An 18,696-nucleotide genomic window follows, 5' to 3' on the forward strand; every position below is an offset into this window, starting at 1 on the left:
ACCGGAGAAACTGCAACCAAGTATGTCTCAGAAGTACTTTTCCAGTGTTTCTTTTGTATTGTGCTAAACCTCCGCAACGCTAGATGGCGATAGTGAGCTGATTCTGCCACTGACGCCTCCTCTCCAACAAGTGGCAGTAAAGCGCTCTGCGGCGTTTCTAATAAAAACCACCGAAGAAGAAGTTAGGGTCCCTCTGAAGGAGGACGCAGTATTCTTCTCCTACGAAGTGCACTTCATAGACAGAGTGAAACGAAGAACGGACAGTTGAAAAATATGGAGTATGAGGATCACGCTTACACGAGCACCACTTATGACAAAGTCAACCCCGTGGAGTTCACTTATAAAAGTAAGTATAGGCGAGAGGAAACGTTTAAGTCAAGCTGGCCACATGCATGTGGAGTTAGCTTTGGCACCTACAATAGCAGGGGCTCCACGGTAAAAGTACACAAAAAGCACCTTTCAATTAAAAGTGAATGCGCTCAACTTTAGTAACTGAATCTCTGCATGTTAAATGTAGGTTTGTTTGTTTAATCGCAAACATAAAGCAACAGGCATAATAGCTACCAAACTGTTAAAGTAAATATCTAATCAAAAAGAAAGAGTCCCAAGTTTTCTGTACATCTTTTTTTAAACATTAAAAGGGAAAAAAGGAAAAGTGGCGGTCATAATAGGCTGAAATACAGTCTGCACACTGAATGAAAACCAGAAGTATAATGTAATTTCATTAAAGGGAGTGGAAAATTGTGGACTGTTATTTTTTTGACCCTTCATTTTCAGCAGCTCCCATGAAGTGAGTTTTAATTCATTTCTTTTTTGTAATTTTTGTCTCTTACAGTGAGTTCTAAGGAAACTGAAGACTTTGTAAAGCTGAGGATTTCAAATATTTTCCTTTTCTCTGGAAGAAGAAATACTTCCATGTGGGCATGGAGGTATGCTGGCAAGTTAAAGCTCTTGGAGATATCAGCATGTGAAAATGGGAAATATGTAGATGTATAGGATGAATGTGGGATATAGTGATAGGATATTCTGCACTGAGATTTTTCTGTGCATTGTAAGTTTTACTGCCTTTTACACTTACAATAAAGTCAGGCTCAGACTACAGGAGTTTTAAAATCCTAGCCGATTTTGAAATCAAGTTGCACATAAGGAGAAACTTCACAGATGCTCTTCTCTCTAATCTTAAAACATGCACACACTATATATTATATTATTGAGATTATCGTGCCAGAGGGAGTAATGCACCACCTCACGTGATCTCATAGGATGTAGATGTAAACAAAATGGAGACTGACATGGTGCAACAACTTGCTTTAGTAAAGCTCTTCTCTTTGTCTCTATGGTTATGATAGGTCTTCGAAGACACGTTATATAGTCGTGTTCTTGCCACATATCAACAAGCCCTGCCTCCATCTCAGCTGTCCAACGCACCTGCACAACAGCTTGTTGTTGTTTCTTCACGGTCGCCATTTCAAAAGTCCTCTCATTCACTTCCGTCTCCTTGTAGACTTGTCTCTCTCATTGGCTATTGTAGTCCGGCTCGGAAAGTAGTGACGTAATCATCCAGATTTTAAATCCTAAATATCAAATCAATGTTTGAAATTATCGGGATGGCCCCGATGAGTCTGCAAGCAGTTCTGGAAGTTTAAGATTGGATCTGTAAACTCCTCACATTACCAGATAATCTTGCCCGAACATTGGTACTGACCAAGGTCCCAGACCAGATTTCTCCTCCGATTGTCAGGAGGGGTTGAATCAAGGATAAATTGGCCCAAAACTCCTGTAGTTTGAGCCCAGATTAAGACAGCATCCATTCTTTTTTCCCCCCCTCATACCTTTAATTAAGACATTTTGCTCATCATGTTCCAGTGGTGAACTTGAGAATATATTTCCTTTTTAGATTTTTTTTGTTTTGCTATATCTTTCCACTGTTTCCTCCAGAAGTGATAAGAGTTTCCCATTGGGAGTCTTTGGTTTCAGTGTTTTAAACAAATGTCCTATTAAGAAAGCTCTGTTAACCTGGAAAACATAGTGTTATATTAAGCCAAGTCAACTTTATTTATAGAGCAAAATAACACAGATTACATTTGTAAATCACTCAGATGCTTATATTTTCAGGGCCATCCTAAAACATATGGGTTTGCAACACAAGATGACCCATAGTCAAGCATCCAAAAAATGGGAAAACATGAAGAAGAGATACAAGGTACTACTTTTTTAAATGTCACTTAGATATATCCAGCATTTTGGCAGATTTTCCTCTTGACTTGGTGCCCTCTAACTGTCTCCTCAGGAGCTAAAGAGCCCTCCAGAAGGGGTAAAAGTCTTCCCTGAAACGTGGCCTCATTTCACTCTGATGGATGACGCCATGGAAGGTCGGTTGGAAGGCAGCGCCCCCATCCTCAAAGTCTTCCCCAGCGACAAAGACAACAGCGATTTCTTACCCATCTCCAAACCCAAGAAGAGGAGGGTATCCATGGCAATATCCTCTCCCACAGCTTTGGTAGCAGGTGGGCCGGAGATCGAGGTTTTACTGAATGGAGATGGGGAAGTGGGGGAAGAGACGGTGCAGGAGGGAAGCCTAGAGATAGATCGCATCATGCAAGAGGTGGAGGACGAGAAGAGCACGATGGACAGTGAAAGACAGGCAATGGAAAGGGAGAAACGGGTGATGGACAGGGAGCGGCTGGTTCTGCAAAGGGAGAGAGCAGTGCTGGATAGGGAGATCGCCGCTTTGGACCGAGACCGAGCCTCGCTGGAGAGAGAGAGGGCGATGATAGAGAGAGAAAAGTCAGTGATGGAGAGGGAGAGGGCAATGGTGGAAAAGGACAGAGACGCTGTGAGCAGGGAACGGCTGGCTTTGGAGCGAGAGAAAGCCAGGCTGGGGAGACTTTCTGCATCCAAAGAAAGGTTGGAGGAGGTTACAGAAGACAGTAGCAAGGTGAAAGACTCAGATATTGTGGAGAGGAAAGAGCGGTTCCTCAACTTGTTTGAAAAACTTATTGAAAATTTTTGAGAGAATCCTTCCAGTTGCCTCTTGTGAATACTTAATTTGAAATTTATTTTTATTTTTTTCAAGAAAAATCCTTGCTTATGTGCAGTTTTTCTGCACAAAACCTCCCTTGAAGATTTTTGAAGATATTTCTGATCAGTTTCCACCTTGGCTGCTATTCACAATACAGTACTTCACCTACAGGTTGTCAATAAAAACGTTGAGCCACTCCTTGTTCGGAGAGGTCTTCAAAACAACTTTATTCACTTGTGGTTATTCCATACAGAGCACACAATAGCAAGCTATTAGCATTATTCTTAACCCCATCCACAATCACCAAACCCCCCCTCCCAAATCAAACAATCGTCTTTAATTGATCGACTCTAGACATTAGTCTTTGGTATAAGCTATTGTGCATGGTTAACACATCACTTTTTGAAATGTAATATACCAAATATTGCAGTTCATGTAAAAAATCTTTTTTTTTCAGAATATATATTTTTATATTACAGTACAGACTTTACAACAAATGATTGTGTTTAAATGCGTCTTTTATTGCATTAGATACTCAATATACCTTTCATTAAGCTCCAGCTTCAATAAGTTTATGCTAGTATACATTTCGCAAAGTGTTAGATTTGTCATTAATATTATTAATATTATTATTTTTTATTTTTACAAAACAAACATATTTAAACAATATTACTGGTTGTTTTTGCCAGTCTTGAACAGACACTAAACAGAAACATACATGCCATTTGAAGGTTTCGTCAATTAACTGATTTCTCCGAATGCCACCTATTGTTTACTCTTAATCAAGTTGCGGAACAGTTGGGCTTTTGAGAAAGTTCTTGTGTGTATGTGTGTATATTTGTATGTGTGTGTACATGCGTTTGGTAGATGTGAGAGTGACCATTTCAGTGTGAACAACAGGAAGAAGGTGCAGTAGAGAAGTGTATATGTGCTTGATCACCAGAATCCATTTGTGGGTGTTTATGAAACATAAATATCCACACAGAGTATCTGCAGTATATATATATCAGCAGCATGTATGGCAGTTTTAAAATATGCTGTTGTAACTGACCGTTGAAATGAGGAGTGAATAAATGGTATGTGTGTCTGCGTGTGTGGTCTTGTGTGTCAATATGTACAAAGATGTGTGCATGTGGTTGTATTCATGGGAGTCAGTGTGCAAGAGTGTAGGTATGTGTCTGTGTGGTTAAATGAGATCCCCGATGGGTATACGGGGCAGGCAGATGTAGGCCTGTGGGGTCCTGCTGAGGTTGATGGGGTTGCCGTCCAGACGGATGTCCTCCAGTGCATTCCTGATGTAGTTGAAATCTCTCAGGTTGCAGAACGTGTCCTCGTGCATCATTTGAATATTGTTACGCTGCAATGGAAGATAGAGAAGGATACATAATGAGATTACACTGTAATCACATTTCTCTCAAGTCATTTAATTTAGTTATTTCCCTGAACTGCACAACAATCACAAGACCGTCATACTCCAGAACGGGGCTTGGTGCTCAGAATCAAACAAATCTTTAATGTCCCTTTTTGGCCATGCTAGTAGCGTGACTAACAGGATGGCAATGTCCACCACTGTGGTGCAGAAATATCTCAACAATGAGGTGGAATGCCATGAATTTTGTACAGACATATATGGTCTGTAGAGGATGAATCCTACTTTGATGATTTTTCAACTAGCACCATCACCAGGTCAAAATTTCAATTTACCCAATGCTTTGGTTTATGACTAAATACCTGCAAAACTAATGATATACTCTGTGTTTACTGCTAATTAGTAAAAGTTAGCATGCTAACACACTAAGCTAAGATGATGAACATGGTTAACATACTTACTTAATATCAGCAAATTTAACATTATGATTTTAGCATTTGGCTTAAAGCATCACTGTGCCTGCCTGCCTTCAAGGCTACACATTAATCATATCACTCACAAGTTTTTGAATTTCCCTTTTGGTCTAAACAGCTCAACAACAATTATTAGAACCTTACACTCCAGTGTAGGGTTTGGTGCCAAGAGCCATTTTTTGATCTGGCTCTAGGTTGGTAAAAATATACAGATTTGTTAAGCTCAGAATCTAACAAAAATCTATCAAATATCCTTTCTATTATTAGCACTGAGCAATGTACCATTCATCCATATCAAATATGCCATCAATCTGGGAACACTTGTTGAAAGATAAACCTAAATAGACTCAATAAGATATTTCAAAAGGATTCCGATTCAATAATGGGGTTCTATACCAATTTCAGGTTTTCACGAAATGCTAATGAACCCCAACCCTATTCCAGAAGCCACTCTGTTTTGTGTTGGCAGAAATACATCTCTAAATCCATGAGCTGTTCAGTGACAAAAGGGTGTTACAGAATGGTGCCATGTGGGCTTCTTTGTAGCATCTGCGCAGACCAAATACATGAAAAGATCTCATTTGAGTTAATTACCTAACAGCCCTGCACACTCATGGTCCATGCACATAGGTGTTTTCACTTATTTTGCCTGATTACACTCCTTGTCAGGACCATGAGGGCGTGTGTGCTCAATTGACATCTCTGACACCTGTATTTATTTTGTTGCATATATTTGGGTAGGAGAAGTTACACCTTTATCACTCTTATTGATTTGTGAAATTAGGTGAAACTCATGTAATTTCAGTATAGGTCCATTCAACTTCAATCTCAGCAAAGGCCTAATGAGACAGTTAAAACATGTGTGTGCACAAGGCCTGTTATTATTTACTACTTCAAATTGCCTCTTCAATCGATGATTTTATCCATTTGTTTTTTTCATGTCAAACTAGGACTACAAATATTTCTAACTCCACAACTGAGAGCCTGCATTATGCTTTGAACACGTCACTTTCGATCTCGACCATTAGGCCAAAGCAGGTACCTGTAGGTGTAGAGATCGCAGGCTGTCTGGTAGAGGCACAGGGATGTAGTCAATGTGGTTGTCTGTTAGGTACAGGTACAGCAAGGCAGTCATATCCTGGATACAATGAGAGAAAGATACATGTCATTGTCGGCCTACTAGCTACTAATGTGACAGATGCTTTAAGGTATTCCCAACTAATATTAAGGTTTTCTTGACTATACAAATAGAGATACTCCTCCTACTTAAATGAATAAACAGACAAGATTTCTATTTGTCCATTTCAGTTCCACAAGGTTTTATAATTTTGTCAGTAAACTGTAGCATAAGCAGGATGCCATGTTACAAGTACTCTGGGAGATTATAGAGGTAAAACAAAGTGGTGTGCAACCCAGTATAACAAGCAGTTCTGTACAGTGTGTGACAGTAGGTATACGTACTTTAAACGCCTCTTTGTGAATACCCTTGCTGCCAATGTTGTTGTGGCTGGCATCGATCAGGGTCATGGTTTCTGGAAGAGCAGGCAGCTGTGAGATGTGATTTTCTCGAATCACCAGCTCCTCCAGCTCAGGTAGACCCAAAAATGCTTTTTCATCGATGGACGTTATCTCATTGGCGGTTAAGTCAATCCTCTTAAGCTTGTCTGAAAGGAGAAAACAAACTCTGAGAGGCTGCTTTCAGTGGCTACTGACAGCTCATGCCATCATCAACCAAAGGAAAGGGTGTGATTTAATGCATGACATTCTCATTCACATTTATGGAAACATACTCATGAACGCAAAGTCAGACTTGTTGATCTTGGTGATTCTGTTGTAGCGGGCATAGAAGTGAGTGGTGTCTTTCGGGAGAGGTGGTACACTATCCAGCTTCAAGTCATCACAGTAGACCGAACCACCAAGGCACGTGCACAGCAAGCAAGTGGGCATACCTGGAGAACATGGATAAGAAGAAGAAGATGGAGAGCAGGAGAGGGAGGGGGTAAAATATAAAAAAATAAGATGTAGAATATATTTCAGAGGACAGTTACCCCAAATACCCCAAAGACCCAAAAGGTTCTAATCCACAGGGCAAAGTCGATTTCACAAAGGGAAGTTCCTCAAAAGGAACACATTTTTATCATGCTTCTCTGAATTCAGTGCCTGTGTTGTTCAATACTGACCTCGCCTGTCAACCTCAGGCTCATCAGGCTTTTCGGGCTCATCAGGCTCTGGCAGGTCAGAGCTCCCTGACTCATCTACACCGCCAGTACCCTCCTGAGGGGTTTCTGGTGTGGTCGGAAGCAGCCCCTCCTCTTGTTAGAGACAAGATTAGGCGTTAAAGAAACAGGTTAGATCAACATAGACACGGAACACAAAGTCTGGCAATCAGTAGACCACTGTTTGCCGCAGTGATAAGTTATATATATTAGCAGTGTTACCCAAGTGTTTGTGGCATTTAACTGTTGAATGAAAGTTAAATGAAAATGGCTTTTTGGAGTTAATAAAATTAAATGATTTGCTGAGTAGTTACAAACAATATACTTGTTAGCAAAGAACAAAAAAACCCCAGTTTTTTTAAGACTTTCAGTTGCTACTAAGCAAGATAACTACAATGGACTTGGTATCAACATATATGTGAAAACAGTATCTGCATTCAATAACTCAAAGTAGAGTTACTATCTCTTTTCTGCAGACAAGGTGCCGATGCTGGAACCAGTTCCCGCAATAAATCTTGAACTGTTGTAAGCATGTCAATTTCCAAAACATTCTTGCCCAGCAAAATCAGCTCTTCTCTTGCACCTTTAAAGCGCCTTGCACCTTGCGACCAACAGCTTTAAAAGGGTACCTTTTAAAGCTGTTGGTCTTTAACCAAGTAAGCGGTGATGTTGAGGGTGGGGAAGAGAAAACCAATGCTGCTAAAGTTATACACTGATATACTGGAGGAGGTGGACAAAACTGACAAACAAGGGCCAGTTCATAAGAAGATTCAATGCCTCCCTGTCCCAGCACCGGCACCAGTACTGGCATCTTCTTCAAAAGTATTCACTTTTTGGCATATGTTTTGGTGTGTGAGGCATGGACTTTATCCTGCTCTTAACATATCTCACACAAGTCTAGGTTAAATACTGACCTTTATCAACGTCAGGGACCAGAGTTACGTCAGGGACCTCGGCGTCTCCAGAACCAGAGACACCAGAAGTCCCTGACTCTCCGGAGACCCCTAAGTCTCCAGAGCCTCCGAAATCCCCTGAGGCCCCTGAGGTTCCTGAAGCTCCTGAGAACTCCCCAGAAGCACCCGATGCCTCATGAGGGATAGTGTCGGGAATGAGGGGCAGCTCCTCCTCTTGTTAGAGCCAAGGGGTGGGGTTAGGAGACACGAGGTTAGGGAGGTGAAGGGTAGGATGGATAATCAATCAACCCATTAACCCATCAATCACTCACATATCAGATGAGACAGTAGGTTAGGAGGACAATGATTATGAGTAACACAAATACAATGGCACACAGTAAAATTACAAGGTAAAAAGTCAACATTTAACTACATTTGAAAAGGACACAGTTAAATGGAATTACTGTAAGACGATTTGACATTAATCACATGGAGAAAGACAGATCAAGAAATAGTGTTACCACAAGCTTTAATCTGCTCTTTAAAAGTACTAACCTCCAGATATCAATGTTATCCCTGAGAACCCAGACTCATCAGAGTCCCCAGAAACCCCAGAGCTTCCAGAGGCCCCTGAGATCAGGAGATCTCCGGAGAACCCAGAACCAGACTGGTCCCCAGACCCTCCAGAGCCCAGGGGGAGTTCAATAGAAATACCAGATCCTCCAGAGCCAAGGTCCCCAGAGGCTCCGGAAGTTGCGGATCCCATGGTATCCCCAGATCCAGACAGATCCCCAGATCCCCAGAGATCCCCAGATATCAAGAGATCCCCAGATACCAAGAACTCCCCAGATCCCCCTGAGATGTGGAGTTCCTCAGAAACTCCGGAGATCAAGACAATATCACCAGAACCCCCAGAGGCGCTGGAGACCAGTAGGTCTCCTGAGCCTCCAGACCCAGAAACCCCAGAAGCTCCTGAGGCCCCAGACCCTACGGAGCCCCCAAAATCCCCGGAGACATGAAGGATGTCAATGGGCGTCAGACGCAGCTCCACCTCTTGTTAGAGACAAGATTAGGTATTAATAGACAGACAGATGAATATGAAATGGATCATTAATTAGGTTTGTAGGCTATGAGTTCACAATATTGATTAGGTTAAATAGTAGATGACAAATGGACACAATGATTGAACAGGACACATTTAACCAATAACAGCTAGTTAAATGGAATACATGCACAGACAAAAGATGATTGTTGCAGACGATGAGTTTTGAGGACAGATTAGTATGTTTTTGTTCATTATGGCTGCTTTCACAACTCCATAGGCCCAAGAAAGAGCAAGGCCCTCTTCCTTAAACTGTGTGACCTTTGGATATCAAGCGACTCTATGTTTATGGGTGTACAGATTTAAATGTGTGTGCTTTTTCAGACCTTTCTGTGTGTCGGGGCCCATGAGAACCCCAGATCCCCCTGAACCCTGAGGGATAAGCTGGGGTGTTAGGGGCAACTCTTCCTCCTCCTCTTCTTGTTCTTCCTGTTCCTCCACTGAGGCCTCAGGTACAGGATAGTTATAGTCAGGTGGGGCCAGTGTTCCAATCTCTATCTGAGGGAAAGACAGCAGCAGTGAGTCAAAAATGTCAGATAGGTTTAACTTGAGTAGTCAATAAAGTAATATCATAAAAAACAACATAATGTTCTTCTGTACATAAAATAAAAAGCAGTTTAAGCAGTTGGTCATCATTAGCAGACAGATAATAGTCAAAGTACGCAATGTGTTTCAGTTCTATTTTTGCTCTCCCTCTCCTTAATTAGTGAACATGACCAGTAAAAGATGCCACCTTAACAAGGGAGTTAACTGAGTTATCCCTCTTGTCTCAAGAGAATATCCAGAAAACCTATACTCCTTTATTAAATTGAGTTTAGCTTGTAGTCTATGATCTCAAAACAGTTTTTAGAATGTGATTAATGCAATTAAAGATGTTCGTGCAGACAGAGGAATTAATACTGTACTGTTAGGCACACACTGAATCATATAGGACAACATAACAGATGCAAAACTCCGTACAGTTACACCTGAACCACACACTTGCAAACAGACATAACACCATTAAAAAACAGCATTTTTATGGATTTGGGGAACATAACAGCTGCAAAACTCTGTACAGTTACACATGAACCACATGCTTGCAAACTGACATAACACTATTAAAAAACAGCATTTTTATGGATTTGGGGAAGCGGATGATATTTCCTACAATGAATATTTGACAACTTAGTGAAAGGTTAATGTCTGTCTCATAAATTGCTGTGTAGCAATTTATGAGACAGACATTGGCATTTATATGTATGATGCTGACAGTCAGGGTATTTAATGAATTTCAATAACCTAATATTGAACAGTATGTCTCTTCTTTCTTAAAAATCTGTCACTTACTGTCATTGCAACACTGTCAATACTTCAAAGTATTAACACATTTATCTCACAGTCTATCCCATTAAGGCTGGTTGACCACTTCATCTTATTGTGCATTATGTATTTAAGTTACAAAATGAAAATGATTGCAATAGGCTAGATGTCACATTAGATCCACTGTGGCCAGAGATTACTGACACTATAGAAAACACTTTATTCATGCAATAACAGCACAAATATCCTTATTGGTGTGTTAATATTCAATTTGTCATTTAGGCCAGCTCAAGAAAAGGCATGAAAGTCCACCCCTTATACCACTTTCAACTACTCTCTGTGTGATATGGTATTTAACTGAAGGGTGCAAGGCTTGTGACCATGTGTTCAGGTTTGACATTGTTGTCATGTAGTACCATCATTTACCCTGTAAATTTAGTACAATGTTAAATGTAAAAAATGTTAAATGGTACATTCTAGTGCTCTGTGTAAGGTGAAATCCTGGTTTCAAATCTGTTCTGTGACCATTTGACTCTTCATCCTTCCTCTATCTCTCTTTGATGTATTCAATTCAAAAAAAGTCAAAATGCCAAAAAGGAAATCAAACAAACAAGAGGTGACACAGTTCAACTGCTGCACCACAGAGTCAAGAACCATAAGAAGAGCAGCACAGACTCCACCACTAGATGGTAGCAAAGTGTCCAGATTTACGTATGAATAGAGATAGATGGCAATGACACTGATGCCTCTACTAAAGGACATTTTTGGTGTAGAAACACCAGATGACAAAAGTGATAAACATTTGCACTTGCCACTGACTTAAAGCACATTCTGAAAGTATAAGTGTATATGATATGTCATTGCATAATATCAAATAGCCTATACAAAAGCATACTGATGGGTGTCTTGCCATCATATAATCAGTGCCACAGACTACAATACTTGCAAATCACTTTTTGTGAGAACAAAAAAAAGACAGAAGTCCAACTTCAACCTAGATATTCAACTTTGTTGTCTTTATAGAAATGTTTTTCTTTCAAGTCATCCCACCTCAAATTGTCAGATATAAATAAATTAAAAAGACAACTCTATCAAAGCAACAAAGCTTTATGAATTACAGTGCTTTTAGTTCCTTCATTAAAAGCTTCAAGTTTATCTAGCTGGTGATATAATTGTATTTACAGTCACTGCAGTCGCTCTTTGATCTTTTTGAGTTTTATCAAACCTGCAGTTCAATCATTGTCCAGACGAGGGCGATGAACGCCCACACACTGCCACAGGTAATACCTGACACTGTCTCACGCCCAACAAGGCTGACTCAAGGCTCCAAAAAGGGAATGGTCCTTGTGGAACCAAGACACACATGGTAGCTGCAAGAATCCATATTTTAGTCTTTTCAACGCATTTCAACCACTGTAAATTATACATGTATATCAATACAATAAAGTCAAACTGAGTTATGCCTTTAGGTGATAGGTTCACAAACATATAACTAAACAAAAAAGCCATGCAGAGACATAAAATGCAGCAGTGAAGAGATGTCCAACACTGAAAGTCACATTTTAAAGCTTGGCAGAGACACAGTTTGGGATACAACAAGGTGGGCCTTTGAAAAGTCTTGCACAGAGTTAGCTCGCTGCAGCTCTCCCCTTCATTTCCCCCTTTCCCCAAAGCAAACATATACACCCGAGGGGAAAGAAGAGGCGAAAGGCTGGCAACCAGAAATACAGAAAAAAAAACTGCATGGGAACACACATTGCACAGGGACAGACGTTGAATGTGAGCATCAAGTCAAAGCCAAATGTTATGTTGCTGCTTTACTACATAGTGTATCAATCAGTAGATGCATTCAGCAATGTGAGGGAAAAAAGTTCCAGCTACAAAACGCTTAGAGTATTTTTATAAGGTCTGTAACTGATGAGTCTGATACTAATTCACTGACTGCATTTTTTACAATAAGCAAAATGACAGACTGATTTGCAAAACTATTCATGTGCCACGGATGAATAAGTTGCACCAGGACATCAGCCAACCATGTTAGGCATGATTCATTCCCCTATACAGCATGTACAGTATCAAGTTGATTTAAATAGAGAGTTGAGTCCCATGAAATGCCTGAAAGGTTTTCCAACCTGGAGCAAATGCTCACAGAATCTCTTTGCTGCACACTTTACTCCTCTATATACTGTAGCTTGTTGTGGGATAGCTGAAAGGACAAAACTAAGGTAAAATGCTCCCTGTTTGTCTTCAAATAAGATTATTTCTGACTGTCTAGTATCTGCAACACTGTTGAATGCTCTCTTTAGAATTTATATTTCATTACATTCGAAAAAGTACAACAAGCCTAAAGGAGCCAATGGGGGCACATGGCCATGTGTTTTGCACAATGATTGTGAAAATAAGGTTATTTGACATAATAACAAGATTGTGTGTGTGATACTTATTATTTCTTACAATAGAAATGTAGCACAAACAGCAATCTCAGAAATTACATTAGAGTTTAAAAACCTGACAGTTGAAACAATTGAATTTCCATACAGTATATTACACAGGTGTATGTTTTTTTGTCAGTCCATGTACAAAAACAGCAATTTTAAACATTTTTTTTTAGCTTCAATTGACTAAACCAAGTTCCTCCTAAAGATGTATTTGACTCAAGAGAAACTGATGATAGACAGACTGAATGTCTTCATCATACTAGGTGCCTAAGTTGGCGATTAAAACATTTGCAGAGACTTTTAAATGCAACAGACTGAAGAAGCTTTGCTCGGATAACTTTGTAGATGAGCCCTTGCCTTTCTCAAAAGAGACAAGCCCCGAGGAGAAAGAAGATAAATACCAAAAGCTGGATGTGGAAAGTAAAGACTCAGCATTCCAGAGGCATGGAGCTCATCATCGCTTCATTTCTCCCCTGACAACTGATGTGTGTGAATAAAATCTGTTTAATCTTCTGTGTTCTTGAGCAACCAGTCCATCAGAAGATCTTCCCTCTCACCTTTCACTGTGTTGTCAACAAAACAAAATGACAGATCCTTGATATATGTTATTTCTCAACACTGCAATTGTGAGACAAAACTGTGTTATAGTTCACTACAGACACCAATTGTACTGTTTCTCCTTTTCGCGCTCCCACAAATTCCCACAAAATCTTATGCAATGTGCTGTGTCATATCCAGGCTTGTTAAACAGAAAGATATTATCAAAGCCATTCCCCTGCAACACATTACAACTTTCCCACACTAAGCACCGTTATGTGTAACACTCAGCTATAAAGCTTTTGCACACCAGAATGCAATAATTTTGATTTAGAGAAAAGGTTGTGGTTGTACCTTTTTGCAACAGTGCATAAAAAAATAATTCAATGCAGCATTACTGCCTCATCTTGTTAGTTCTACTACATCTTCTCATATCTACTAAATTTGCACTGGATTGTGGCATTGGTCTTAGATAACACCAGTGGTCTGATTGCAATCCACATCAGGTTTAACTTGAGTCCTTGGCTCAGAAAAAATCCAGTGTGAACAATTTGCCTCATGCCATCTTGACATTGCCTTGGACTAATTTCCTTGGTACAAAAAATATAAACGGGAACATGAAATTTGGCTAAAGCTTGCCCTCCCAGCTTGCCTTGCAGGCTGGCCACATCACAGTCAACAATTGAGCTGATTTAAACTACTCCTGGAATCCATTTTTCCTGCTAGTAGTCATTTCTTTCTCTGTTCTCTGCCCATCTTTTAAAAGCTGTTGTGCAGGGAAGGATCTGAGTAGAATGAGAAAATAATTCAGCCCTGAAAAGCTCAGCTGTACTTGAGTTTTGCACACTTTGCAGCAGGTCATTCACTGTGGCCATCAAAAGACTCAAAAGCAGCTGCTTAGCTTGCAAGTCAATGACAACCACTTGCTAAAGCTTTATGAAGACAACACGGTGTATGATATGTTCAGTGTGAAAAAATAGACACACAATGCTCCACCTGCAACATGAAGTAGTATACATCACTTTTTCTTGGATTTTTCTTCTTGAAATGCTATAGCTGGAAATATATAGCCTTGACTGAATATAAAGTAAAAATTAAAGCATGCAAGGGGAATTTTCAGACTTAATAATGTACAATAATAATAATAAAAAAAGTTCCACTGCTGTGTGATTAAAAGTTGTACTCTTCCTTGATTTTTGCAGGCAGATAAAAAACATGTCTATCACTGGGCCATAAATATCGTTAGATTTCACGGCTAAAACTGCTACAGATCCATATGGATTCAGGCTGTGGAAGATTATGGGGCATGTAACTGAAAATGGTGGCTGGCCAAGGTATAAAAGTGAAATATTTTGGCCACAATAGTGCATAAAGTTGGAGAGCTAATTTGTCCATTTTCCAAACATCCCCTGTTGGTATGGGACACCCTTCTGCTCCATGAACCTGGTGACCTCAGATCAGAACCAGCCAATTCACTCATATTCCACTGTTACAACTGTGATTTGTGAAATCTGAAGATAATCAAGACTTTGGAGGATTGTAGCAGCCTGCATTCTTTCAATGTGTGTTGTAAATCATCAGCAACAGCAACCTGCCAACACCCATCACATCAAAAATGAGTCCACAATGAATCACTTATAATTACTTCAAGATCACCACAATGAAGTTCTCTTTAAAAGGGAAATTTATTGTCTTACAATGACAATTGAAGTTGATGAAACACAAACTCTAACTGCACATCCATCATGAGGTGAATAATTAAGATGCACTTGTGCAACACTGTTGGAAGTGTATAATTAAAGGCAGGGTTTTAGCATGGTATTTCAGCAAACTTCAGAAAAACACCTTGTAGTGAGATTTGTGGTTTCCAAGGTCAAGAATGTAATTTTCACTCTCAGTTTTTAAGTCATTGTGGAAAAAAAGGACATTTTAATGTTCAGTAAATGAAAATTGAATGAACAAAAATTCCAGAGCTACTAAATGGACCTTGCTTTGCCATTTACTAGAAAAACATTTTTCCTTGCTGAAGGACCCTTGCAGTTTCTTACCTGAGGATCATCGATTGTCAGCTCATCTTCATAGTCATAGATATCCTGGTTCTCTAAATTTAAATTGTCTCGATCCACATCATAGTTGGCACTGTCGTATGTGTCCAAGTCCACTTGTCGGGAAAATCTGGGGCTGGCCACCACCGCTTTGAGGACGAAGAGTCCCAACACGAGCCGCACGAGCATCCTCATAGTCCACCTTCACATGGACAGAAAGATGTTAAGTCAAAAGGAGAAATTCAATTAAAAAATTTACAGGTGTTGGGTCAATACTGAACAGGTCATGACAAAGGAAACCCAAAACCTTGTTCAGTTTGTCTAATTTGTCCCATATAACAAGCTAAATTCTAAAGCGACATAGAGAAATTGACCTGCTTGAAGTACAGACTATCAGATAATCATCTTTAAACCAGTATACTACACTCCACAGAAGCCTTTGTTGTTGGAGTGGAGGACATTATTTTAGCATCATAACCAGTCTGTTGTGCTGCAGACTAGAGCTTGACATTGCGTCATATCACTAAGGTCAGTGAATTCATTACTGAGGTGCAGACAGCTTGAGGGATTGAAATGTGAGGGCCTCTTGCCTCACCATAGCCAGAGGCTCACTGTCCCAGGGAGCAGCCATCTTGGCTCAAATCAGTGCTCGCTTGTGGCGTGTCAAAGGTCAGAAGTCAGAGTTGATCTGATAAGGAACCATGGGAACGTTTTCATCGGTCTGAAGTCTTAAAACATCTAAGAAATCTACTCTTAGTCTGTAGGATCTCCAATTCGAGCAGGGATTTTGGTTTGCCCCTTTTTCTACAAAATACTTGTTTTGTTTTTTTTGGTTGGGGGCTTTATTAATTTCTCCCCCATCAAAACCAAAAAGGCTTTGGCAGAAACATGCAGCAAAATTCTTGGCAACTAATTTGGACATTTGAAATGAAGGCACAGACAAGAGGGTCCTTTTTCTACTTGAATCTAAAATTAGTATGTATGATTTTCACTAAGTGCAGATCCACTATGCACTGCCCTGACCTAGATAGCTTCTGTTTATAATCTTGTTCATTTCCTCAGCAGCACAGATCTGGAAAGCTTAGTAAGGTTGATTACGTTCAGAAGTGTGGAAGCACTAATAAGATTAGCATATGTTAATTACCTCTTAATTAGCTGGTGCCACATACATTAGGTCTAGGAATTAATCATCTGACAGAGGGGAGTTTCATAACACACTAATGGCAGGTGTAACCACATCTCAGTAGGCCTGAGAGAGATCATGTCAAGTGCAAGAAACAGCAAAAGAGTTTAAAAAGAGTCCTCCAGGCCGGGGCAGAGAAACGGAGAGCGAGGGAACGGAAGAAGAGAGTGAGATGGAGGGAGACGTGGACAAGATGTTGGCCCTCAGGGTTAGATGGAGAGAGTGAGGAAAAGACTGAGTGAGAGGGAGAGAGCACGGGAGAGCAAGAGAGAGAGAGAGCGAGAGAGAGAGAGAAAGAGAGAGGCAGGTTTCTAAGCTAACTCAACCCCTCACCCTTTACAGAGGGCCTTTATGAGGCCCGGTCGCTGCCTGTCTCAGCACTCAAACTCCAAATTCCACCGAGGTTTGTGGACAGGATGGCAGTCAGTTACGGCTTCATTCAGCAGTGAGGGTGCGCACACACAGACACACAGACACAGACACACACACACACACACACACACACACACACACACACACACAAACACACACACACACACACACACACACACACACACACACACACACACATATATATATACACATGCACATACTTGGAAAGACACATCCTCTCACAGATGCACTCTGTCTCAACACATGTATCTTTCAGAGAGAGAAAATTGAGAAACCTCTGCACCTATTTTGGGATGAGGACAGATATAAAATAAAAAAAAAGCCCTTCCTGGGTTATTTAAGTCATGAATCTAATCTTTGTTGATATGAAAGGGTTAATGCAAATCAATCTCTACATTGTCCAACATGAACTGAGTGCACCCTATTTAGAAAAGGTGACTGGCTAGTATCTGCACTGAAATAGATTCTCTGCCATGAAGCTATGAAATCCAGCATGGCTACTCTGAAAGAAGGGCTATACTAAAGACAGAGGTGTGCTTTTATACAGGCCATCACAGTGTACAGTGTGTGGAAACTGTGTATGTGTGTATGAGTGTAGCCTCCAGACTACCTCCGTGTTATGCTTGGCTTGGCAGTGGGCATTCCTGATATCCAGTGATTCTACCTTTTTCCCTCAAAAGCCACAAGCAAACTTGACAGACATCCCTTTGCTACAGGTTGGAGAACAAACTGGTACATTTGTATCAAAGAAAGGAATTGAAAAATCCTCTGTCGAGCAGGTGACAAGAAATTGAGAGAAGTATATGCACATAAGTCGATATAACATGTTATCAACTGCCTCCCAAAGAGATATTTTGAACAAAAATGGACAATAAAGTTTAAGAACAGTTAAATATCTAGGGGCAAAATTCACCAAGCTTGATTACAATTTTCATCAAAAGAAAAAAAAAATGCTGCAGCTGTCAAAATGGAAACATAAATCAGTTTCACACAGGTTGTCACTAACTGAAAAACCACCTGTAGGTCACTCACACCTGAATCACATCTACTGAAGCCCACAAAACTACAAGCAAAATATCCCAATCATAAAGATAGCCAAGGACAACAAAGACATCCACATTTCAGTCACCTTCAAAACTCTTAAGACAAATCCCTGAATGAAAATAACGCGGCTGCACTACCGACCAATTAGCCAAGATGTTCCAATGCAAACCCTCAATAGCAGTGTTTTTGGAAGGGCTACTTGAGCCAGCTTGCCTGCCTAATCCCCTGCACCAGAGAGCCATTGAGCCAGCATGAAGATAACACCAAGAACGCTTACCTCTGTCTCCTGCTTTCCCGAATGGTCCCTTCAGCCGTGATGGAGATGCTGAGGGCTCCGGGACTTGGCCAATGGTGAGAGGTCGCGCAGAGGTGCCTTGAAGAGGGAGGGTGTGTGTGTGTGTGTGTGTTTGTGTGTGTTCAAGTGTGTGAATGTGACAAGTGTGTAGGTGTGTGTGTATGTGTAGGTCCGTGCGCTCTGACAGACCTGAGTGCCCTGCCGCTTATGTGTGAAGGTAGGCACTGAGACTGATTGGACCAGAGCAGATTGCTTTTGGTCACTCGGAGTGCACCCACCCCACACCTACCGTACACCCGCATGCACGACCCTCTCAAACACTACACACACACACACACACACAGACCCACACGGACATCAGACAACGGGAAAGAGAGTGCAAAG

The 18,696-nt window shown here is 40.6% G+C and overlaps 2 protein-coding genes across 2 annotated transcripts; one reads left to right on the forward strand and one right to left on the reverse strand.

Moving 5' to 3' along the window:
- The first annotated feature begins 138 nt into the window (after positions 1-138).
- On the forward strand, positions 139-3,213 carry si:dkeyp-38g8.5 (uncharacterized protein LOC568385 homolog). The gene is made up of 4 exons (XM_044344134.1): positions 139-346; positions 836-929; positions 2,116-2,203; positions 2,291-3,213. Exons 1-4 carry the CDS (start codon positions 274-276, stop codon positions 3,011-3,013), a joined length of 978 nt encoding a protein of 325 aa, XP_044200069.1. The 5' UTR covers positions 139-273; the 3' UTR covers positions 3,014-3,213.
- A 643-nt stretch (positions 3,214-3,856) lies between these two features.
- On the reverse strand, positions 3,857-18,528 carry epyc (epiphycan). The gene is made up of 10 exons (XM_044344133.1): positions 18,295-18,528; positions 15,401-15,599; positions 9,402-9,573; positions 8,529-9,026; positions 7,995-8,207; positions 7,045-7,176; positions 6,655-6,813; positions 6,326-6,528; positions 5,907-6,002; positions 3,857-4,379 (listed from the first exon to the last, which is right to left on the reverse strand). The coding sequence occupies exons 2-10, from the start codon at positions 15,590-15,592 to the stop codon at positions 4,209-4,211; spliced, it is 1,836 nt and encodes a 611-aa protein (XP_044200068.1). The 5' UTR covers positions 15,593-15,599; positions 18,295-18,528; the 3' UTR covers positions 3,857-4,208.
- Between the last annotated feature and the right edge of the window lie 168 nt (positions 18,529-18,696).

Source organism: Thunnus albacares, chromosome 23 (genome assembly GCF_914725855.1).
Source record: "Thunnus albacares chromosome 23, fThuAlb1.1, whole genome shotgun sequence".
Taxonomy (NCBI): domain Eukaryota; kingdom Metazoa; phylum Chordata; class Actinopteri; order Scombriformes; family Scombridae; genus Thunnus; species Thunnus albacares.